General features: G+C 39.2%; 1 protein-coding gene across 1 annotated transcript; it reads left to right on the forward strand.

The window, feature by feature from the left end:
- The first annotated feature begins 351 nt into the window (after positions 1-351).
- LOC132104106 (polyunsaturated fatty acid 5-lipoxygenase-like) lies at positions 352-18617 on the forward strand. Its single transcript, XM_059509336.1, has 15 exons — positions 352-511; positions 1668-1811; positions 2666-2870; positions 2976-3057; positions 3150-3272; positions 3424-3530; positions 5007-5179; positions 5267-5410; positions 5712-5915; positions 6083-6169; positions 6387-6556; positions 6680-6801; positions 12128-12228; positions 12818-12988; positions 18207-18617. Exons 2-15 carry the CDS (start codon positions 1668-1670, stop codon positions 18384-18386), a joined length of 2013 nt encoding a protein of 670 aa, XP_059365319.1. The 5' UTR covers positions 352-511; the 3' UTR covers positions 18387-18617.
- Positions 18618-25716: the final 7099 nt, after the last annotated feature.

Here is a 25716-nt window from a genome sequence, read left to right on the forward strand (position 1 = left end):
TGTATATTAACAAGACACAAATATCAGAAGTCAGAGATCATGTGTTTAATGATTACGTGTTACCAAAGTGTTTCTCTGTACTATCTCTTAGGGAAAAATGCATTAGCTAAGCATATAAAGTTGATATACATCACTGTCTTTGATGCTTATTTTTTTTAGTCCATATATTTAACTTTGTGGCTTTTCTGTGAGCTAGTACTGTACTAACCACTTCCTTGAAGCGAATAGCAAAGAAAAAATGAATAAACAAATGAGGAGGTTGAAATATCAGCCAATAGAGGACCATGACAAGAGGTGGGAGAGGAAATGAGGTATAAAGGTGGAGACCAGTAGAGACGGGACATTTGAAAGCAAATATCTGCCTGAGTCAGTCAGTGAAACTAGAGGGTCTGAACAGCCAGTTTCTGACGTGAAAGAAGGAAACGAGTCAAGTGAGAAAAGAGGTGATAGAAACTACAGCAGAGGAGCATAACAAAGTAGATTTTCACCGCCACACTTTTCAACAAAGGAGGTAACTTGTTGACTAACTATTCTTCAGATTCTTCTCTCAATTTATTGTACTGGAACATATTTAAGTAATCAATGTGTTTCTAATGTTCTCTGTTGATGTAAGTTAAATCTATGTGTGTTTCCTCACTGTTAAAGACTCTATGAACCACTGTCATTTAGAATAACTAGTCTAGGTGTATTTTTTAAGCTATTTTAAGTCCTTCAAGGCATCTTTCCTGATGGTCAAAATATGACACTTCTGTCTGTGTCTAAGCTTTTATGCTATGCATGTGTCTGTGCACCAAATATGCAAAACCGTTTCTGTGCCCCTGTTACAGAATGCAATGGCACATCAATGTTTTATTAACAGGCGTAATGGACAAATTGATTATAAATGAGCTTGCTCTAAAATATCTTTGTGAAACCAATCTGATATTGATCTAAAGTTTTTCTAGCTGGGTTGCTCATGCTTGATTGATTTGACAGCTTATCACACCCTTTATATACAGGAAATTATAAAGATCAAGAAAGCGCAAGAAAACAAGACTGCAACAACTAATTAAAATCTTTACAGCATACTAACATATTGCTGACATTTAAAGCTGTATTGATTCACAATTGCTTATGTATTATAAACATAAATTAACACTAACCAATAGAATATTTGAAATTAATATTAACAAAGATTAAATGATGTAAAAATTGTTTTGCATTAAGTAAAACTACAGCTTATTATAAAATGTTCCCTTCAACTTCTCTTTACTGCACCTTTATTTTCATAGTTTGAATTGTACTGTATTTGTATTGTTACAACAGGGGAAGCTCACTAGACCCAATTGCGTTTAAGTGTCTAGCTGCACTTGAATCTTTTAATACATCTGATAATGCATTGAGGGATTTCATTTTTTTTTCTCAAAGCCTTTTGTTGTTTTATTTGTAGGTGTTCTTGTTTTCCACTTTCACTTCCACCATACATGGCTCACTTTTGTAATCACCCAGTGCAGACACAAACTGATTGTATAATACTGTGAGGAAACAGACTTGCATCTGCTATAGCTCTCTGTTAGATATTTCATGTAACTGCAAAAAGATTGAAGCATCTGAGACTGCTCTGTGATGATAACTGAAACAGTGAAAATATAATAGTTTGATCAGCATTTGTATGTGTATGAGTGCAGATGGAGTACAAAGTGACAGTGGCCACGGGGACCTCCAAATATTCGGGAACAAATAACTATATATACTTGACTCTGGTTGGAGAGAGAGGAGAGAGTGAGAGAACCGTGCTGGACAATCCAGGGCTAGACTTCTGCAGAGGAGCAGTGAGTAAATATGCTTGTGTGCTTATGAAATTTTTTTTTATATAATATGTGGAATACTATATCTTGTTCTTCTGTCGAGTGCAGTAGAGTAGATCTTTTTTTTTAATGTAAAAATATTTTAAATGGTATGTTAAGCATTTACCATCCTATTTTACAACAGTCCCAATGACAAATGATCATAAAGTTCTTGAAAATAATCAAATTTCCAAAAAAGTTAGATATTTTTTTTAAGAAGAGATACCAATGTTAAAATCTATGATCATTCATCTTTTGTACACAAAATATTTTTTGATGAAATCCGAGAGCTTTCTGACCCTCCATATACAGCAACGCGACTACCACGTTCAAAGTCCAGAAAGGTAATAAAGACATAAAAATAGTCCATGTGACATCACTGGTTCAACCTTAATTTTATGAAGCTATGAGAATACAAAACAAAATAGCAATTATTTAACAATTTCTTCTCTTCTGTGTCAGTCTTCAACACGCGTTCACTAAAGTAATATAATGCATGTGTTATGGTACTCGTGGTGGTTGTAGCTTCATGAAATGAAGGTTGAATCACTGACACATGGACTATTTTAACGATGTCCTTACTGCCTTTTTGGGCCATGAAAGTAGTAGTTGCATTGCTGTCTATTGAGGGTCAGAAAGCTCTCGGATTTCATCAAAAATATCTTATAATTCTATTCCAAAGATGAATGAAAGTCTTAGGGGTGGAACGACATGTGGATGAGTAATTAATTATCTAAATGTACAAAATGTGAAATGAGCATAATTAAATATACAATGCATGTTAATAATAAGGAATTAAAGCATCTCAAGTACCGAAATATATTCCCATGATTTTGTAGGTGGATGATTACACTGTTAAAAGTGCTGCTGATTTGGGTCCCCTGATACTGGTGCGCCTGGAGAAGCAGAAGTACTGGGTGGAGGATAACTGGTTCTGCCGTTATGTAAAAGTCAGTATACCTGGAGAAAGATCCAGCTATAGTTTTCCCTGTTACCGTTGGCTAGTGGGAGATAAAGTGATAGTAGAGCTCAGAGAAGGCACAGGTCAGTTATATTGAACTGCACTTGCAGTAACAACTATGATTTAAGATCAAGATCAAATACAGCATTAATAAAAAAACACAACTCTGGTTCCTTTTTCTTTCATAGCCAAAAAGATCAGTGATGACACCTTGCCACTGGAGATATCTCACAGAACGACAGAGCTTCTTGAGAGGCAGAAAATATACAGGTCTTCACGGAGCTTGCATACACTGAACTTACAGCGTTATAAGGAATGTGCTTTTCACAAATCCCTGTTGAACTCTGTGTCTCATCTATCAGATGGCTTGCATGGGCCCCTGGCATTCCAAAATGCATTGATGCCAAGTCAGAGGCTGATCTCCCCCAGGACTCTCGCTTTGACAATGAGAAGCGCAGTGACTTTGAGGGATCCCTCCAGTATGCGTGAGTAAAAATGCAGGAGAGCTTTTGCTGTGCATGTGTGACTTGACATTTTAAGGTGCATAAGCCTGTGTATTCCCCTATTTATCTATGTATAATTTAAATACTATTCCATTAATCTCACTAATTCACTTGTACATTGCTTGCATCTCAGGCTTTTGGAGCTCTCTCTGAAAAAACTGGCAATCATGTTCGGAAAGTCTTGGAATGACCTGGACGACTTCAAAAGGATCTTCTGGAAGCTAAGAAGTCCCATAGCTGGTAACAATCACTTCGTCTGTCTCTGTTATTTTCTTTCTTTCTTAGTTTAGTTACCAGAAAATATACATTTCATGTAATTACTTCATTTTCGGAAAGCTCTCTTCCCAGAAAATGCAATTCTGTAACATGTTCATTTAACTCTTTAGCTATGTGTAGGAGACCTATATGACAAAGTAATGGCATTTCACAATGTCATGTCAAAATTCCACATTTATTTCCACTCTTGAATAACAGATGTTCACACTGCACTTAACCCTATATGATTCTTTAAAACTTTGGATAAAAGTCACTTACTGCCCTGAGTTAAGATACACTTCCAAAATGTTTAACTCTTAATTATGAAAGCTCGCAATGCAGTTGAAAAGTGGTTCTAAACAGTGTTGGTTTAGTTTACTTTGGAAATGTCATCGGTTACAGATTACAAGTTACCCTATTAAAATGTACTAAGTAGTGTGACTATTTCAGTTACTTTCTTAAAGTATAATGTTTTCAACTGTTAATCATTTTGACACATTTAAAGCAAGCAGGATTAACCTTACAGTAGTAGGCCTATTCAACACTGATTACTGTCAGACTTCTCAAAATCCTTCTACACTTGAATCAAGATTTAATATATATAAAACAATTATTTTAAAGCACAGCCACCACAAAATCAGACTTTAGCACAGCTTATTTTCATAAATAACTGTAATTAAACAAAAAAAAAAGTTTCTCAGTAACCGTAACGAATAACGGTTACATTTATTTTGTAATTAAATTACATAGCTCCGTTACATGTATCTAGTTACTCCCCAACACTGATGCTAAAGGAATAAAATGTGAAGCAATTAGGTTCAAGCATATTCATATTCAAATCGGTTTAACAACAGAAACCAGTAATAAATTAAACATGTTTTTTTGTTTAATTTTTTTTATTAATTTTTTTTGGAGTCGCATGAACTTCTAACACACGCTCTTTTTTAATGTCTGAGAGATAAAATGAGCAGTGCATTATCTGGAGTAAAGAAAATACAATTATTTGTTACTTATTGAACAATACATTCCAACATATTTAAAAGTATCATAGTGGACATTTCCACAGACAGAAGAGCAGTTATCAAAAGAGGAAGCGATGGTGTGTTTGTCGTGAGCTATTTTTTGATCAATTCTTTTTACTTCATAAATATGCAAATCAGAACGTTATCCAGCATTTGCACAAGCAGTGCGTAGCACACGGCACGCATGGCACCTAAAAATATAGTGTTGAAACCTGTTGCAGCTCTTTATCGATTGATTTTGTTTATTGGTTGGTTGTAAAATGATCATTGCTGAAAGAACCATCACGTTATAATATTTTAAATAAGATCAAGCATGGCATATATAATAGACCCCTTCTGTAAATGTGAGGAGGCAAAACTCTTTCAGAAAAGTCACATACAGAAATTTACCAATGTCATTAAATGAATAACAAGAATTGGTGATCAATATTTTGTTCAGAATACACCATGAATCACTGGAAAGAAGACAGTTTTTTTGGTTACCAGTTCCTCAACGGCTCAAACCCAAGAATGATTTCTAGGTGCAAGGAGCTGCCCTCAAACTTCCCTGTCACGGGAGACATGGTGCAGTCTTCTCTTATACCTACAACCACTTTGAAGGAAGAACTCAAGGTGAGATTTAAGTGTTTTATTTTCTTAAATACATTGGATTATTGGAACAGTGGATCTGATCATGTTTCTTTGTCTCTTCTACTAAAGAAAGGAAATATATTTCTGGTTGATCATGCAATAATGGATGGGATTCCTGCCAATGTAATCAGAGACAAGGCACAGCACATAGCTGCCCCGCTTTGCTTACTGTATGAACATCCTGAGAAGGGTCTCATTCCCATCGCCATACAGGTAAAACCTGCTGACTCACATATACCTGGAAACATAACAATCTAAGATGAATCTATAGTAGCTCTTCCAAATCTTCCTGCCGCCTCCATGAGCCAAAAATATATTTATATTTTTACCAAAAAGAAGATATTTTTTTTATAGAAATGCATTTGATTTAAAGATAAAAAGCATCAAAACATGTGCAGATTAAAATAATATTAATGTAATAATTAGTAACATTACAGGAAACCATCTAGAAATGAACTGTCAAACTGATGTACAAACTCAGAAATGTCTTATTGTTCTTCTCCCTTCCTTTCAGCTCGAACAGAAACCTGATAAGGACACACCCATATTTCTACCTAGCGATCCACCTCTGGCCTGGTTATTAGCAAAGATGTGGGTTCGTCACTCTGAGTTCCAGATCTTTCAGTTGTTATCACATCTATTACGCACACACTTGGTGGTAGAAGTGTTCTGTGTCGCCACACTCCGACAGCTGCCTGCTGTTCACCCCATATATAAGGTGAGAGGAAGTGTACAGGAAGTGCTTTTTAGGAAAGATACATTTGCATGTTTCAAAGCATGTTAAGAGTTAGATAATCACAGATACATCAAAATCTAGTCATTCATTAAATTATCCAGCTATATTGTATGTTAAGGCTCTTCTTCAATTTTTCTTTCTCATTGCAGCTCTTAACTCCACACCTGAGGTATACACTTGAGATTAACTGTCGTGGCAGAACACAGCTGATCTCCTCGGAGGGCATCTTCAAAAGGGTGAGCATCTGTACACACTGTAGTTTATGAAAGAATATGAACCATTCAGAGCAAACCTGCGAACACTAGACACTTTTTTGTTTTTTCATTTTGGACATTTTGCACTAGATTTTTTGTGGACTGGGTTCTTATCACCCCTTGAAGCTGTAGTGTATTAACTGTAGTGTATTTTTAATTCACTCAGTTGGTCATAAATGTGAAAAATTATGTTTTTCAGGTGGTATCAACAGGTGGAGATGGACTCTTGATTCTGACACAGAGGGAGTATAAAGTGTTAACCTATCGCTCCCTCCAGCCCAAATTTGACTTCATGGACAGAGGAGTTACTAAAATAAAAGACTATTTCTACAGGGACCATTCTATGATGCTGTGGGATGTCATTCAAAAGTAAATATAATAGGAATAATTCTTTCAGACATTTGAATGTGAATGAAACAGTATATATAATTATAAACCTATTTTACTATCAGACCTCAGAACTATTTACTTAATTTTATTTTATGCTCTTAGTTTTGTTTCAGGAATAGTTTCCCTCTACTACAAGAGTGATCGTGAAGTTGAACAGGATTCAGAAATTCAGGCGTGGATTAATGACGTGGCTGTGGAGGGCTTTGTGGATCTGCCACATTTTGGTAAGATATGAATACATTTGACTCTACACTGCTCAAAGTTCACATTTGAATCCATCAGTGGCAAATTATTTAAATATGAAAACATACTTACAGGTTGTGAGTCAGAACATTGTAGGTTCAGGAAACAGTCCTCCATTAAATGCATTGCACAAACACAAATATTTGGATTGAACTGTTGTAGAACAGTGTTGTAAATACAACTTAACCACTGATATCTAGTTGAACAACTTTTTTGGAAGGTCAAGCAAAGTAGTTCAGCTTTCACAACGAAACACTCTACGTGTCTCTACAACAGGGATCTCCAAACGGCTCCCGGAGAGCTACCGTCCTGCAGAATTCAGTTCCAACCCTGCTCCAACACACCTGTCTGTAATTACTTTATTGTTGTGAACAACTGGGCGGCGACGGCATTATGCAAATCTTCCCACAGTGACATAGACATTTTGGGGGTTGTTTAATGAGGTGTTTTAGGAAAGCGTGGACAAATCTTACATTTTATAAAGAATATCTCCTTGGATTTGATACTTTATTCTTTGCATTTTTAGAGATCTTCTCTATTTACAAACAACTTGCAAAACTCCAAAGAGAAAAAAGAAAAACTTGAAAACGCATCATATGATCCTTTTAATCAAAGAATCTGATTTTTTTTAATCTTGGTTTCCACAAAAATATTGAGCAGCCAGCACAGCTGTTTTCAAAATGTATAATACTAAGTGTATTATGTGACACTGAAGATTAATGTTCACTGAAAATTCAACTTTGCCATCACAGGAAAGATTGATTTTGAAAATTTAAATTGCAATAATATTTCACAATATTACTGTATTTTTTATCAATTAAGTGCAGCATAAGAGACTAATTTGGTGATAACAGGAGACTCCTTTTTAATAAATCTTGCCAACCCCAAACTTTTGGACAGTAATATAAATCATCCAATACAATCATACCCAGTACAGGTCACCAATATTGCATTTTAAAAATGTCAAAAAAACATCACAGGGATAACATCTCGGTTACGTATGTAACCATGGTTCCCTGAATAGGGAACGAGATGCTGCGGTGACGTCACCTGCTATGGGAACACCCCTTGGTGTGACGAATGTCTGAAGCCCTATACCATCCCGCCAATCCTATTGGCCAAATAGCGCTTGGCACCGCCCTACTCATGAGTACGCATCGTATACCTGGGTGCCGCGTGCCATTTCGCTCAGATTTCATGACTGAAGAAGAAGAATGCTATCAAGGTATGGAACGGCCAGGACCGCAGCATCTCGTTCCCTATTCAGGGAACCATGGTTACATACGTAACCGAGATGTTCCCTTTCATAGGTCACTTCGATGCTGCGGTGACGTCACCTGCTATGGGAATGCTATACCATAACGCCTGACGTACCTGATAGCTGGGATCCAAGGAAGCATCTGCTCCAGCGGAGAGAACCCGGGAGCCAGGAGCCATCCTCACATCCAGACTGTAAGACTTGATAAAAGTGCTCGGTGAGGACCAACCTGCCGCAGCACAGGTATCATCCAAGAAAGATCCACTGAGAAAAGCTCGAGAAGAAGCCACTGCTCTCGTGGAATGAGCTTTAACTCCTAAGGGCGAAGCGAGCCAGCGCGCCTCATAGGCTAAAGATATTGCCTCCACCAGCCAATGTGACATGCGCTGTTTTGTAACCGCATGGCCTTTATTCTTATGTCCAAAACAGACAAACAGCTGGTCAGACTCACGCCATGGGGCAGTACGATCCACATAAGTCTTTAAAGCTCTCACAGGGCAAAGACTTAGATCTCCAGACCCCGCCTCAGCAGGAGATAAAGCCTCCAGGACCACCTGCTGAAAGCTAAAGGGATTAGATGCGACCTTTGGGACATAATTAGGCCTCGGTTGCAACAACACCTTCACAGAGCCCGGTGCAAATTCCATGCATGAAGGTGAAACAGAGAGAGCCTGTAAATCCCCAACTCTCTTGAGGGAGGATAAAGCCATAAGAAGAATCGTCTTCAGAGTCAGGATTTAATCCGGTACAGTTTCCAAGGGCTCAAACGGTTGCCCTGATAAACCGTGCAACACAGTGGATAAAACCCATGAAGGAACTCACACGGGGCGGAAAGGCCTCAGCCGTCGCGCACCCTGTATGAAACGAGAAACCAGTGGATGACGGCCCACCGAGGCACCATCTATATACTCGTGGTAAGCTGAAATGGCTGCCACGTAAACCTTTAGAGTGGCTGGTGTCACTCCATCCGAAAAACGGTCCTGAAGGAACTCCAGTACTGAAGACACTGGGCAGTAAACTGGATCCATATTACGAATTTCACACCAGGTCGTAAACAGTCTCCACTTAAAAGCATATAAGTGTCTCGTAGAAGCTGCTCTAGAATTCAGTATAGTCTCAGTAGTTTCAACAGAAAGACCGGGACATACTAACTCACTCCGCTCAGAGGCCACGCCCACAGTTCCCATAGATTTTGTCTCGGGTGCCAAATCAGTACCTGTGCTTGTGATAATAAATCCTGTCTGAGGGGAATCTCCCATGGAGAGCCCGCTAACAGACTGATCAGGTCCGCAAAGCACGGCTGTGTGTGCCACCGCGGAGCCACCAGCAGCAGCTGTTCCACTCTGTCCAGCCGTATTCTGGATAATACCGCTGGGATCAAACGAATTGGGGGAAAAGCATACAAACTGGTCCTGGGCCAACTGTGAGCTAACGCATCCAAGCCCAAGGCGATGGGGGGCATAGGTAGAACCATAGCGGGCAATGCGTAGTCAAGTTCGACGCAAATAAATCCACTCTCGCTTCTCCGAAAATCTGCCATAAGAGATTCACCGTTTGGGGGTGTAATCTCCATTTCCATTGCTCCAGAGTCTGTCTGGATAGCAAACCCGGTCCGAAGTTCAAACGTCCGGGGACATGAACAGCTCGGATCGACAGAAATTTGTTCTGAGACCAAAGAAGAACATGTCTCGCCAGCCTGCACGGGGCGAGAGCATAATCCTCCCTGATGATTCAGGTATGACACAACCGCTGTGTTGTCTGATCTGAGCAGCACATGACGGTCGATCAGCAGTTTCGAGAAATACTGGAGTGCCAGAAAAACCGCCAACCGTAATTCCAACCTGTTTATGTGCCAACTGCGTTGTGCCGCTGTCCACACTCCGTGGGCTGGGCGCCCTTGACAAACAGCTCCCCAACCGGTCAAAGACGCATCCGTCGTGACGGTCTCTCGGAAAGCACAAATCCCCAGCCGAACCCCGGTTAGGAGAAATTCGGTTGACATCCATAGTTTTAACGACATCACACACCTCCATGTCACCGAAATCATCCGATGCGGAAGACAACGGGGTGAAATATTTCGTCTTTTCGTCCACCACTGAAAATGGCGCATGTGAAGTAATCCCAGACGAATTACGGGGAATGCCGCTGCCATTAGACCTAAAAGTCTGAGGCACAATCTCACTGTCACTGTGCGACCCGCTTTGAAGCGCCGCACGCATGACGCAATCGACTGTGCGCGCGGGAGAGAAAGCTTTGCTGTCATCGCGCGAGAGTCCAAGTCTATTCCCAGAAAGGTTATCCGTTGAGAGGGGATTAAAACACTTTTCTGGAAATTCGTGCGTAAGCCCAGGCTGTTTAAATGATTCAGCACAAGATCCCGAAGAGGGTGTGCTTGAGTCTGCGATTGCACTAACGCCAGCCAATCGTCTAAGTAGTTCAAAACATGAACGCCCTGGAGCCGCAACGGGGCTAGAGCTGCGTCCATGCATTTTGAGAAAGTACGGGGAGCCAGAGCTAAGCCAAAGGGAAGAACGCGGTATTGATACGCTTTGCCCTCTAAAGTGAATCTGAGGAACTTCCTGTGTCTCTTGATGATCTGAATATGAAAGTATGCATCCTTCAGATCGATCGTGACAAACCAGTCGTTTGGTTGAACCTGAGATAAAATAGACTTTACCGTCAACATCTTTTATTTGCTCGGCCTGAGTGCAAGATTCAGATGGCGTAAATCCAGAAAGGGTCGCAATCCGCCGCTTTTTTTTTTTTTTCTGACATCTCCTGTCGCAGCACCGCTATTTCCATCCGTTTCACCACCGTGGAAAGAATTCCGCGGAAAGGAGGCGGGCCTCTTCGAAACTGAATGGTGTATCCGTGACAAATTGCGCGTAACACCCATTGAGAAATGTCGGGCAAGCATTCCCACGCGGTCCGAAACAATACTAGCGGTCTCAAATTTTCTGCTTCCTGCAACGCTGTCATACACGTTAAAATGTCCGGGCACGAAAAGCTTGTGCCGTTCGTGCCCAGGGGAAGTGTATGCATAAGAGCCGTTGCGTCTCGTCGTGTATAATCCTGAAACGTGTCCACAGCAGGAATTAGGCCAACAGATTGAACATCGGGCTCTGCCGCTAGCGAAAAAGCGGCGGTTGTGCGAGCCGTCATAAACTGGTTGTCTGTGCAGGACCCTTGAATCGCCCTTCGAATTCTGAAAGCTGGATTGCGCAGAGTGTCTGAGGGAATGTTTGGCGTTACAGCTCGATCCAATGCTGCTCAAAGCGCTGTTTGCTGCGAGACAGTCAATGTTAGAGCGTGGGGACTGCAGTGAGAGGGTTGGATGTGCATTAGCAGTCCAACAGCACTCTCTAGTGGAGGGCACAGTCCCTGGCAAACAGGAAGGGAAGCACATGCGTCAAACTCGCTGCGTTTCGTTGTGTATAATCCTGAAGCGTATCCACGGCAGGATTTTACAACTTATAGAAATACACTCCAGAGCGCGGATTCTTTTTTTTTTTTTTTTTTTTACTGTAGCCGTAGGCTATCACGGAGAGAACATGTAGAGAGGCTGCTAACGAACCTCTCATGAGTGCCTCCTCATGATAAACCCATATACGGATCTTACCTTTCGTTGACTCATCGCGTCCGCGAAGAGGAGTTAACACTGCTCGTAGAAACCGCTGGAGAACGCGAGATGAATCCTAGGGCACAGATGATTCTCTTTCCTGAAGGAATGAAATCTGAGCGAAATGGCACGCGGCACCCAGGTATATGATGCGTACGCATGCGTAGGGCGGTGCCAAGTGCTATTTGGCCAATAGGATTGGCGGGATGGTATAGGGCTTCAGACATTCGCACATTCTATGCACCAGATACAAAATTAAGGAAGTAATAAAGAACCTGAAGGATAATACAGTGCCCCATGCGGTCACTAGGGGAATAAGCTTGCCCTCAGTCTGTGTCTCATCACCACAATGAAATAACATGAGCTAAATAAATGTCACTTAAAATTAGGAGTAAGCTGGGAGTAACTATTGATGTTTCTTGCATGTCAGGCCTAGCTAGTGAGCTGAAGACAAAAGAAGAACTCATCACACTGTTAAGCATGGTGATCTTTACCAGCACATCACAACATGCTGCCACCAATAATGGACAGGTAACCATCTACCGAACACAGGGGTGTCAAACTAAATTCCTTTAGGGCTGGAGCCCTGTAGAGTTTTGTTCCAACCCTACTCAAACACACATACAGAATTAGCATGTAGTTTTCAAATGAGCCTGAAGGGCTTGATTAGTTGAATCAGGTGTGTTTAATTAGGGTTGAATTTAAACTCTGCAGGGCTCCGACCCTCCAGGAACTGAGTTTGACACCCATTTACACATCATATCAAATATAAAAACCCACTTTAAAAACATACTTTTTATATACTATTCTACTGTATTGAATGCAGGTTACCAGAAATACATTTCCATTAATTTTCAAGGCCTGTATTATATTATATTATATTATATTATATTATATTATATTATATTATATTATATTATATTATATTATATTATATTATATTATATTATATTATATTATATTATATTATATTATATTATATTATATTATATATACGTATTATTATATATGTATATACAATCATTTACATTAAGTGTGTTACCTAGTGGTTAGAAATTAGTTTATAAGTCATTACATAGCTTTATTGTGTTCACCGTTGATCTTGGTCTCTGTACTGTAGTTTGATTGGTGTGCATGGGTACCCAATACACCCTGCACCATGCGGCACCCTCCACCAACAGATAAGGATGCTGTCACCATGGACATGATTATGGACACACTCCCTGATATCAGCCAGTCCTGTATGCAAATGGCCATCACGTGGCATTTGGGCAGAGCACAGCCGGATGCGGTGAGTCAATAGCACATCCTGTCACAACTTCTACATTATTTATGATCATATGAAGTACATTGCATATGATGTACAGTACATCCTTATTTCTAACATCAGACTACATCCATTTTCAATTCAATTCAAGTTTATTTCTATAGCGCTTTTTACAATACAAATCGTTACAAAGCAACTTTACAGAAAATTATGTTTCTACAATATTTAGTAGTAGCTAGTAGGGGAGAACCGGGGCGAAAGTAATGCGGGACGAAAGTAACAAAGCGATTTTCTCAGAGCCTATACTGCATTTGCATTCCCAGCTATGACGGTATATTCAGCATTCAATCCTTGATGGAGCTGAGAAATATCACGTGATTTCCTCATCATTTCCCGCAGTTAGGTCGGTAAAACTGTTTTCGAGTACAAAAAGTAAATTATTGAAGCGGTATTTTTTTTTAATTAGTTGTGTTGTTTTTTTGTTTCATGTGTCACAGTAATGATCAATCTACAGGTTATTTAGTGCTTTAACACATCCTAAAGTTTGCATTATCAAAGTTTTTTAGTATAAAAGTAAATCAGGTTTAAATGCCAGGAGTTCCTGTCGGGACGAAAGTAACAGTTGTTACTTTTTTCCCGCTACATTGACAATAAGTATTTATTTTGTTCCGGTACATGCTATTCTGTGAATTTCTGTCTCTTGCATCATTTATTAAAATGTTTATGTCATATTATACCAAAAGAATATGTCTGAGTGATGGTCAGAAAGACAAACAGTGGTCTGGTTTTATCCAGATGTTTATGAGAGAGCGTTTCTGGACATAGAGGAACATCTGGGCAGCTCCTACCTCGCATTTACCTTAGTTATATTTAGGTTTTAGCCATACCGTAGCTTTTACACCTCCACCTATGAATTTTCAGTGTTTCCAGATGTTTTAATGCACATTTTGAATTTATGCATAAAAACAACTGGATGGAAACATGAATAGGCCTACTGTTACATTATGTTTAGAATTTATATTATGCCAATGTAATTTAATTATTATATTGTTCATTCTGTTGAAAAAATGTTTTATAAAAATACACTGAAAAAAAAAAAAAGTTTGTACAGTCGGGTTTTGAGACATTTGATGAAACTTAAATTTAAAATATAAATATAAATATGTAATTTAATAATTTTTTTACAAAAATAAAAGACAGAATATGTTTGCAGTTACATATTTACAAGGTCATAGTCAGGTATACTTAATAAAAATAAGAGTAACAGAAAATAAATCTAGCTTATATTGTTGTGTTACTTTTAACCCACCTGTGTGTTACTTTCGTCCCAACCGATGGGGTCAAAAGTAACAATGTGCAACTTATGTTCAAATTGAAATTATACTGAAGCCTTTCTACATTTCTACAAAATACCACCTGGTATTGATAGACCACACTTATGAGTTACTGACCACAGCAGACATATATCTCTGTCTACAACATTATCTTTTAAAATGATGTTTTTCTGAAAAATGGTACTTTCACCCCTGCTCTCCCCTAGTTTGTGCACGTTTGACAGGATTTTAGAAAAAATAAAAAATAATAATAATAATACAAGACGTAGTCAGCTAGACGATGAACTATCAATATTATTAATTAATAGTTATTATATGATGCAGTCACACATGTAGCAATAATTGTTAGTTCTGTTTGTTGATTCAAGGTTAGCATCATCTGGGTACCTCTGAGGGTCAGCATCATCTCTTCTCAGGTGTTCTGGATCCAGATTGGAGCTTAGAGACATCATTAGCATAGCTGCTGATCCAACAAAGTAAAATTAGTTTAACCCAAGCTAATGAATAAAAATGCACATTTGATCAGACGCAACTACACTCACAATTTAAAAGATACATTATTCGAATGCTTGGCGAAAGAGATGTGTTTTTAATCTAGATTTAAACAGAGAGAGGGTGTCTGAACCCCAAACATTATCAGGAAGGCTATTCCAGAGTTTGGGAGCCAAATGTGAGAAAGCTCTACCTCCTTTAGTGGACTTTGCTATCCTAGGAACTACCAAAAGTCCAGCGTTTTGTGACCTTAGGGTGCGTGATGGGTTGTAGCGTGGTAGAAGGCTAGTTAGGTACACAGGAGCTAAACCATTTAGGGCCTTATAGGTAAGTAATGATAATTTGTAACTGACACGGAACTTAATAGGTAGCCAGTGCAGAGACTGTAAAATTGGGGTAATATGATCATATTTTCTTGACCTCGTAAGGACTCTAGCTGCTGCATTTTGGACTACCTGTAGCTTGTTTATTGACAAAGCAGGACAACCACCTAGAAGTGCATTACAATAGTCCAGTCTAGAGGTCATGAAAGCATGAACTAGCTTTTCTGCATCAGAAACAGATAACATGTTTCGTAGCTTGGCAATGTTTCTAAGATGGAAGAATGCAGTTTTTGTAACATTGGAAATATGATTTTCAAAAGACAAATTGCTGTCCAATATAACACCCAGATTTCTGACTGTAGAGGAAGTAACAGTACATCCGTCTAGTTGCAGATTGTAATCTACAAGATTCTGTGTGGTGTTTTTTGGTCCAATAATTAATATCTCTGTCTTATCCGAATTTAATTGGAGAAAATTATTTGTCATCCAATCTTTTACATTTTTAACACACTCTGTTAGCTTAGATAATTGGGAAGTTTCATCTGGTCTCGTTGAGATATATAGCTGAGTATCATCAGCATAACAGTGGAAGCTAATTCCGTATTTTCTAATAATATTACCAAGGGGCAACATGTATATCTAAAATAGAAGGGGACCTAGGATGGATCCTTGTGGCACTCCATATTTTACTGATGATAAATGAGATGACACCCCATTTAAGTAAACAAAATGGTAGCGATCGGACAGGTAGGATCTAAACCATCTTAGAGCCTGCCCTTGAATACCTGTATAGTTTTGTAATCGATCTATGAGTATGTCATGATCTATGGTGTCGAACGCAGCACTAAGATCAAGTAAGACTAGAAATGAGATGCAGCCTTGATCTCATGCAAGGAGCAGGTCATTTGTAATTTTAACAAGTGCAGTTTCTGTGCTATGGTGGGGCCTAAAACCTGACTGAAATTCTTCATACAGATCATTTTTATGCAGGAAGGTGCTCAATTGAGCAGACACAACTTTTTCTAATATTTTAGACATAAATGGAAGATTTGAAATAGGCCTATAATTTGCCAGTACACTAGGATCTAGTTTTGGTTTCTTAATAAGAGGCTTGATAACCGCCAGCTTGAATGGTTTTTGGACGTGACCTAAAGATAACGACGAGTTAATGATATTGAGAAGCGGTTCTTCGGCTACAGGTAACAGCTCTTTCAGTAATTTAGTGGGTACAGGATCTAATAAACATGTTGTTGGTTTAGATACAGTGATAAGTTTATTTAGCTCTTCCTGTCCTATATTTGTAAAGCACTGTAGTTTATCTTTGGGTGCGATGGATGAAACTGAAGTGTTAGATGCTGTAGAATCTACATTCGCTATTGTATTTCTAACGTTATCTATTTTATCAGTGAAGAAATTCATAAAGTCATTACTATTTAACGTTGGTGGAATATTTGAATCAGGTGGCGTCTGGTAATTTGTTAACTTAGCCACTGTGCTAAATAAAAACCTTGGATTGTTTTGGTTATTTTCAATGAGTTTGTGTATATGCTCTGCCCTAGCAGTTTTTAGAGCCTGTCTATACCTGGACATACTGTTTTTCCATGCAATTCTAAAAACTTCCAAGTTAGTTTTTCTCCATTTGCGTTCATGACTACGAGTTACTTTCTTGAGAGAGTGAGTATTACTGTTATACCATGGCACAGTACGTTTTTCTCTAACCTTTTTCAATTTGATGGGGGCAACAGCTTCTAATGTATTAGAGAAAATAGTGCCCATGTTGTCAGTAATTTCATCTAATCCATGTGTATTTTTGGGTACAAATAGCAGTTGAGATAGATCAGGCAGGTTATTTGCGAATCTGTCTTTGGTGGCTGGAACAATAGTTCTGCCCAGACGGTAACGCTGAGACATATAGTTAATATCAGTTATACGCAGCATGCACGATACAAGGAAATGGTCTGTAATATCATCACTTTGGGTTACAATATCTATAGCAGTAAGATCGATTCCATGCGATATAATTAAATCTAGTGTATGATTAAAACGATGAGTGGGCCCGGTGACATTTTGCTTGACTCCAAAGGAGTTTATTAGGTCAGTAAACGCAAGTCCTAATGTATCATTTGCATTATCAACGTGAATATTAAAATCTCCCATGATTAGCGCCTTATCAACTGTAACCAGAAGGTCTGAGAGGAAATCTGCAAATTCTTTTAGGAATTCTGTATACGGCCCTGGTGGTCTATACACAGTAGCCAGAGCAAGAGATACATTAGATTTCTTTTGCATATCTGACAGTGTAACATTTAGCAGAAGTATTTCGAATGAGTTAAACCTGTATCCCGTTTTCTGGGTAACATTGAGAATATCACTATATATTATTGCAACACCTCCGCCACAACCAGTCTGACGGGGCTCATGCTTATAACAGTAGTTTGGTGGAGTAGACTCATTTAGACCAAAATAATCATTTGGTTTTAGCCAGGTTTCAGTCAAGCATAGTACATCAAAACTATTATCTGTGATAATTTAATTTACAATGCTTTGGGTGTGAGTGATCTAATATTTATGAGCCCAAACTTTAAAAATTGTTTTTGTTCATTTACTTTACATTTTTCTGGTTTAATTACGATAAGATTTTTTCTAGATCCTACATTATATTTTGACCTCACTATTCGGGGAACAGACACAGTATTAATAGTTTTTACAGCGCAAGTACTTTTATCATTTAAGCGGGTGGAACAAAACTCATCATAATAGTTATCTGAGAATTGTCTTACTAGTCACAAGGAGCGAAGTGTCCTGGAGATGTTGTCAGAGAGCAGCTCCGCTCCGATTCTGCTGGGGTGTAGTCCATCAGCAAAACTTTCAAAACTTTAACTACTGAAGCTTTTAAATGGTATTTAAAAAACTATATGAAAAAATGAAACAGACTTTACATGTAGTATATATGAAGTGCATTTAATGAAGCTTACCACACTTATTAAAGTCATCCATCCAAAATGTGTTTATTTCCATTAAGCATTCAAATGAATTCACCTTTATTAAAGTATCACACTGATGACTTCAACACGTTTCCTCTCTCTTCTTCAGATTCCATTGGGCCAGTATGTGGAACAGTACTTTACCGAGCCTGCTGCTTTGAAAGTGATTGATCAGTTCAGAAAGGAGCTGAAAGAACTGGAGGAGCATATAATAGCTCAGAATGAGGGACAAGAACTGCAGTACCTTTATCTGTGTCCAAGCCGCATAGAAAACAGCATCACCATTTAGAGAAAACTCTCATTCTAAATTAGAGGATGTGTCTGTGGAAATTTTTGTGAGTAGCTAAATCTTAAAATTAGCACACATTCAAATAACACCCAAAGTACCTTTCTTAGCTATAGGTGAGGCTGATACTTTTCTCCTGAGTGGCATCCGTGACAGCAGAAATACTGTGACATAATTACATAATTCATTTAGTCTTTTTTTTTAAAGAATCAGGGCATTAAGCTTTTTTACATTTAATTTATTCATTTAGCAGACGCTTTTATCCAAAGCGACTTACAATTGCTATATATGTCAGAGGTCGCACGCCTCTGGAGCAACTAGGGGTTAAGTGTCTTGCTCAGGGACACATTGGTGTCTCACAGTGGATTCGAACCCGGGTCTCTCACGCCAAAGACGTGTGTCTTATCCACTGCGCCAACACCACCCCATTTTTACATTGGAGTTTGTTAACAGTATTTATTTTTACTTTTGAAAATTGTTAAAAATATATATTTTTTAAATCTTTATTTCATAAGGCACTGTTTGGATGGTGCTGAACTGGTTTCTGTGGATTTTTACTAACCACTGTATTCTTTAATAAGTGTGGTAAGCTTCATTAAATGCACTTCATATATACTACATGTAAAGTCTGTTTCATTTTTTCATATAGTTTTTTAAATAGTTTTATTTTCAGTAATTTATTGTGAAAACAGAACCAATGTGACCATGTGAAATTCCATGTACTTAATGAGTCTGTATATTCTATAGGCGTCTCAAGTATAAATAAAATCACAATTAAAACATCAGCAGTGCTCGGTAGGACCACAGATCAAAATAGCACTATGGAAGGTAAAGTAATCAAGTACCACATAATAATAATAATAATAATAATGGACATCTTATATTTTATGATAGGCTTCAAGATAGAAAGGCAATAAAGAAAATCCCAGTTTAATACATTCTTAATTATCTACATTCATTCAAGCATTATTACAAACACAACCAGGTAATTTAGAGGTAGAGTTATTCTGCAATCACTAGGTGGTACTAATGCACCAGATATTCCTTACGCTTGTTCTGGCGAACCTGACAAAATGACAAGAATCCTATGCCAACATAGAGTACTGCTGCAATGAAGCAATTGTATCCAACTTTGTTGTACAATGTATAGATGTTTTGCAGTGCTTCCCCCCTGAAATGAGAGAAGAGTATACTGTTTGAAAACAGCCTAAACACCTTTAACAGGACCGGACTACACTTCTGGAAAGACTGAGGGGGGAAAAAACAGTCAGAGCTTCTATCATGAAGTCTTGTGAATACACGTAACATTTACTATGCTAGACAAACATATTTTCCAGTTTAACTACATGAGTAAATGGCAAAAGGAACTGACTTGAAGTCTTTCTCTGTGAAAGGTACAATCCTCTTTGAGCACGGCTGAATGTCACTAGCAGGTGAGGAGGAGCATGATGTCACTAGCAGGTGTATAGATGATGCTGATGTCACTAGCAGGTGAGGAGGAGCAGGTGAGGAGGAGCATGATGTCACTAGCAGGTGTGTAGATGATGCTGATGTCACTAGCAGGTGTGTAGATGATGCTGATGTCACTAGCAGGTGACATCAGCAAAAGTGTTTTAAAAAAGTGTTTAAAAAAGAAAAACAACACTACCAAGAAGCAGAAGGATAAAGAAAGAGGGCATTACTCACATGAAAGAAAATTGAAACATTTAATAAGGCAAAGAGTCCATAAGTCGTGCAAATTTTACAAGTTCTGATCGCTTTTGGGTTAAAGAGCATATTGCAGGTTAAAAAAAAAATCTAAATTAATATTTAACCGTGTATGAAAATACCATATAAAAAGATAATGCAGGATTTAAAATGGTTTAAAATGACATAAGGACACCAATTTAGTAGATAAAGTGAGCGTTTCTTTGACTGCTCGTAAAAAACGCTTTTTTTTTTCCAACATCGCGTCATTTTACGTCACAAGAGGGAGACGTGTGCTGCTGTGCGCTGCCGCTGCTCAGTGCAGAGTAGGTTGGTATTCAGTAAGAACGGTCGTGAGTGTGTTTTCAATAGGTTTTGTATTTCAATTTATCATCGTCATGGTAAATTATTGTGTTTGTGGAGCTTGCAAAAAATCCAGCCTGTCAGGACATCGAGTCCACCGGTTTCCTAACAAGAAAAAGGACGGTGCTATCTTTCGTGCCTGGGTGCGGTTTGTGCAGGTGAAGAGACGGGATTTCTCTTCCGCTTCGGCTTCGGAAAACGCGGTCGTGCGTAGCGTTCACTTCAGATCGGAGGATTATCGTCCCGGCGATATGATGGAGTTCAACATGGGATACCGAAGTAAGAACCGAGTGAGACTCAGAGCTGGTGCGGTTCCGTGCACGTAGCTTCGGGTTCTCCCGCCGGCGGGAAACACGGTGGTCACGGATCCGTCAGAGATGCAGCTCGACGAAAACGTGAACTGTGCAACGTAAGTCTTTTTTTTTTTTTTTTTTTTTACATTTACTAACTAACAAATCAGTCAACATAATGATTTAAATAATGAGAAGCAACGTGGCGTGTATAAGTTGTTGTAAAGTACCGCAGCTAGCTTGTTAGGCACAATAACTAATGCTAGTTGCTAGCACAGCTAATTCGTAATTTGTCATGTTTGTTTATAAGGATTTATCAGAAATTGCAAGTAATGAAGTGGGAGATACATCTTCAGCCAGTGCTGCAGTGTTTGTTGCTGACCCAGAGCAAGAGCCTTTCTCTCCACTGGCCCCTCAATCATCTGTGCATCACTTTGGCTCACAGTGTGACCTCAGACCTTCACATCGTTCATCAGGTGGATTAACATTTTACATTAAATATGATGTGCAATGAATGAACTATCCAGTGTCCACAGATCAGCAACTTTAATAACTAGCCTACTAACGTTACAATATTAAATTTCATTTTTTCCAAGAAGCTGTGTTCTTTTATTTGCTTCTAAGAAGAGTCAAGTTACGTTATAGCTCCATCATTGCTCAAAGTAAAAAAATATATTTATAATGTATCATATACATGCTGTTACACAATTGTATAACTGGACTTATTTTTATTCTAGCTGTGCAGGCACAGCCCAAGATGGTCAGTGTGGGGACTCGGACAGAAAGGTTTGAGAAATCAACGTCAACTCCACTGCCCAGTCCTGTGCATACCGATGATGAGTCATCCTCTGTTTTCATGGGCAAACCTGGTGATATGTCATGGATCCCAGAGGGGGAAATGACAAGTGATTCATCTGATGAGGAACCACAGCAGGAATCTCACCCTGACCTCAAGTAAGACTTATTTTTCTTTTATTTAAGTTTTTATATGATCAAATTGTCAAGTCAAAAATAATGTTTTTCTTTTTTTTTCAGTGCTGCTGATAAGTTCATTGTGTGCCAAAGCCAGTTGATGTCTCTCTTTACCATTTGCCCAGCCTGTTGTGGGGAAACCCAAGGCAATGTTGAGAAGCAGGAGGGAACTTTTGTAAAAATAAAGCAAGTAAGAAACTATTTGTGTTTTCTGGTAGAAAATGATGTTGTAACATAACTTGTATAGTTTGTTTTAATCATTATACTTTGTTGTTTGTATGTTATAGTCATTTTCTGCCTTTCACATACATCTCTTAGGTCTGTGCAGCATGTGGGCATCAGCGTTTTTGGCAGAACCAGCCAATGCTGCATCGCAATATGCCAGCCTGCAACCTATTACTGAGTGGGGCCATCCACTTTTCAGGTTGCATGGCTACCCAGACCATCAGGATGTTGAAGCTGTTTGGGCTTCAGAGCATCAGTGCCAGCACCTATTTTTGCCATCAGCGCTTGTACACGATTCCAACCATCGTGCAGGCGTGGCAGAATGAGCAGGCAGGGATCATCAGAGATCTGAAAGAGATGAGGGGTGGACTGATCCTGTCTGGTGACTGCAGGTAGCACACTTCAGCTTATATCATTACAATGGAAAACAAGTCTAAACTGGATAATATAGTTTAATGTATTAGTTTTTGTGCTTAACCATATGAATTAAACTGTTTTTGACATTCATAGGTCAGATTCTCCTGGCCATTGTGCAAAATATGGCACATACTCTTTGATTGAGGACAGAATCAACAAGGTTTTAGATCTTCAACTTGTCCAGGTAAGTTAATATTATCAAACACACATATCACCTGTTTAATGTTACACAGTGAGATGACAAAATATTTTTTATAGAGCTCCGAGGTCCCAAGTAGCAGCTGGTGTGAGTTAGAGGGCCTAAAGCGCAGCATAAGTTTTCTGACTCGGCAACATATGCAAGTGTCAGCCCTGATCACAGACAGAAATCGGCAGGTAAAGAAACGCACATGAATCTTGCCCCTGACTCTATTTACAGCTAAAATCAAATGTTCTTGTAATCAATGTGTTTTTTCAAACATTTCAGGTTGCCAAGTGGGTGCGGGAGGAGTTGTGTCCCAAAGGAACAAGCCATTTCTTTGACATCTGGCATATTGGAAAAAGTATGTATCTTGATGAAGGTAGTTTTGTTTATATTGTCTATAATTACATTTTCCTTTTTAACATTTTGTGTTTCTGTTGTGAAACAGGTCTAGGGAAAGCATTGGATGCTGCTGCAAAGGAGAGGGAGTGTGAAGAACTGAAGCTGTGGAGGCCAGCTGTTATTAACCACCTCTACTGGACTGCCGCTTCCACTCCTAATGGAGATGCAGATGTGATGGAGGCCAAGTGGAAGAGCATGGGTCAACCACATTCAGGACATCCACGAACATGGCACTCCTACGTTTCCCTGCTGTGCACATCCACCTCTGGAGGGCGAAGCAAGGAACAAGGAATGGCTGGAACCAGGTACAAAATACTGTTTATTAGGGATGCCCAAGCCGATGCCTATGCTGAGTATCGGATTCGATACTGCCATTTTTGCCAGATCGGGTATCGTATAAGCGCTTTGTGCCGCACTGTATTGGAGCCTTTCATATCATAATACAGTGACTCATTAAACAGCTGTGCTATACATAAACATTTTTTATAGTAGGCTATAAAATAATTTTTTATTAATGTATTTTACAACAATGCAAAGAGCAATGGGTGAGGTTTTACCAGATTAGGTGTTAAACTTATTGTCTCTTTGTTTCCCACTAAATTATTTTTTTTCTTCCCTAAATGTTCAGATTTGTCTAGATTAAATTTTACTGCTGATTTATCCACTAATGTAGTTTATAATAGCATTTTTGTCACAGATTATGATAAATTATTTTTTAGATGTGTTGTTTTTCTTTATAATGAAGTTGTCTGTAAAAAATCCCACCTCATTGTGGTCATACACTCATGACTCATCTTAAAAACAAAATGTTTGTTTATGCAGGATCAACTGTAGCAGTTAAACTGGAGAGTGTAGCTACTAGAACAGCGCTGGTAAAGGATGTTCGGCAGTTGTCCCCACAGCATCAGACTTTTTCACTGGAGGCATTTCACTCCCTTATCCTGCACTTTGCACCAAAGCACACTGGGTTCTCCTTTCTTGGGATGTACAGCAGGTAAGTGTGTGATGTGAAAGAATGAGTACTTTCTGAAACTAATGCAGTCTAACACAGCAGCCCAAATTTCATTAAATTTGCAGTAAGCAATGCTTTTTTCCCCGAGTTTTTTACTTCTGGGTTTATTTACATATGCACAACTTGTAATGGGTAAAATGACTTTTTTTTCTACAGACTTCTCTTGGCAGCCCTGCATTTCAACCACAATGGCAGCAGAGAAGTTGGTGATGGTGAGGCGTGTTATGCGGTTCGCTACCCAAGGTTCCGCAAAGGTGGCTGGGTAGTCCGTCCTGTTAAGGAAAAGCCATCATATGGTGGGCAGTTTCAGTCAGTTCTTAAATATTAAGCAAGTCAGACCACGAGTTAGCAATGAATGTGATCTACACTTTTGCTTCCTTCTCCCAGCATATGCATCAGCCCTCATGGAGTCTCTGAGAGAGGAATACTCCAGGTCACCACAGGCTCTACGAGAACGCAGCACAGTTTTGTTTTCCACTACACCTGCTCCCCTTTCCAGATCCCTCCAGAGGATCAACAAGGATGAGGCTGTTGGCGTGTATATAACACAGCATTCACGATTTAACAAGTTAACGAAATCTTAGTGTGATACCCGAAAGATTGTTAAATTGTATATATGATCATAAAAAGTTTTATACAACAATTTGTGATTTGTTTATTTTCTATTGATTGTCAACAAAATTGAGCCATTCAAAACCTTTATAGAGTCCTCCTTCCTCTGGAAACTGTCTTCTAATGGCTGACACAACACATGCAGGTAAGGGCTTCCTGATGTGCCTGCCCAGAATGCCATAGGCCCAGCGGACAACCTGTCGGTATGCAGTGTAGCGGTATTGCCTTGAGACATGGAAGAAATATCAATATTGATAGTCTTATACCAATGGCATCAAATAGTGTGATATATGTTTTAGCTGCGTTTGTGTTCAGGGGACAGGCAGCTAGCGGATGGTGAGGAGATATAGATGTTTGCGGTATGTGAAAAATGTTTTGGCCTAAAAAACGCGTGAGATCGCTTAGAACATGTCTTTTTAGCTCAAAAGTAATAAATTATCTCTACCATAAACATACTCATGTCTGCTGGCCTGGAGAGGTCCATGCTCCTGTCTGAAGTGCATATAGGCTATCTGTAGCACATATGGGTTCAGACAGCAAGCCTCGAAGCCTGGGTGCAGAGTCAGGCACTGCACATCAAGTCTGGGTGTGACATTTTCCACTAAGGCCCAGTAGGCATCCACCTCCCTGCAACACTGACCCACGTAGGAGGGGACGTTCTCGCGACCTTGTGCAACGTTCCCTAAAAGTTATCTAAAGGTAACGAAAGTTCCGAACCTTTACAGAACATTAGGGACGTTCTTGGAACGTCCTATTTTGGTTATGAAAGTGCTGCAGTTCAAGGTTCCTTAAATGACTTTAGGGGGACGTTCTATTTGAGGGCATTTTATGGTCACATAGCAAACGTTACAGAGAGGACATTTGAGACGTTAACAGAACGTTCTCGCATGGTCCTCTGTTGGTCATATAATAACGTTCCCAAAGTGACTTTAGGGGAACGTTCCATACTGGTTGTTATATGGTCATGAAACAACGTTACAAAGAGGACATTCGGGACGTGAACAGAACGTTCCCATACGGTTCTCTGTTGGTCATATAATAACGTTCCCGTTATTACTTTAGGGGGACGTTCGATATTGGTTATTATATGGTCACACAACAACGTTACAAAGAGGACATTCGGGATGTTAACAGAACGTTCTCGCATGGTCCTCTGTTGGTCATATAATAACG

The sequence above is a fragment of the Carassius carassius genome, chromosome 2, assembly GCF_963082965.1.
Source record: "Carassius carassius chromosome 2, fCarCar2.1, whole genome shotgun sequence".
In the NCBI taxonomy this organism is placed as follows: Eukaryota; Metazoa; Chordata; class Actinopteri; order Cypriniformes; family Cyprinidae; genus Carassius; species Carassius carassius.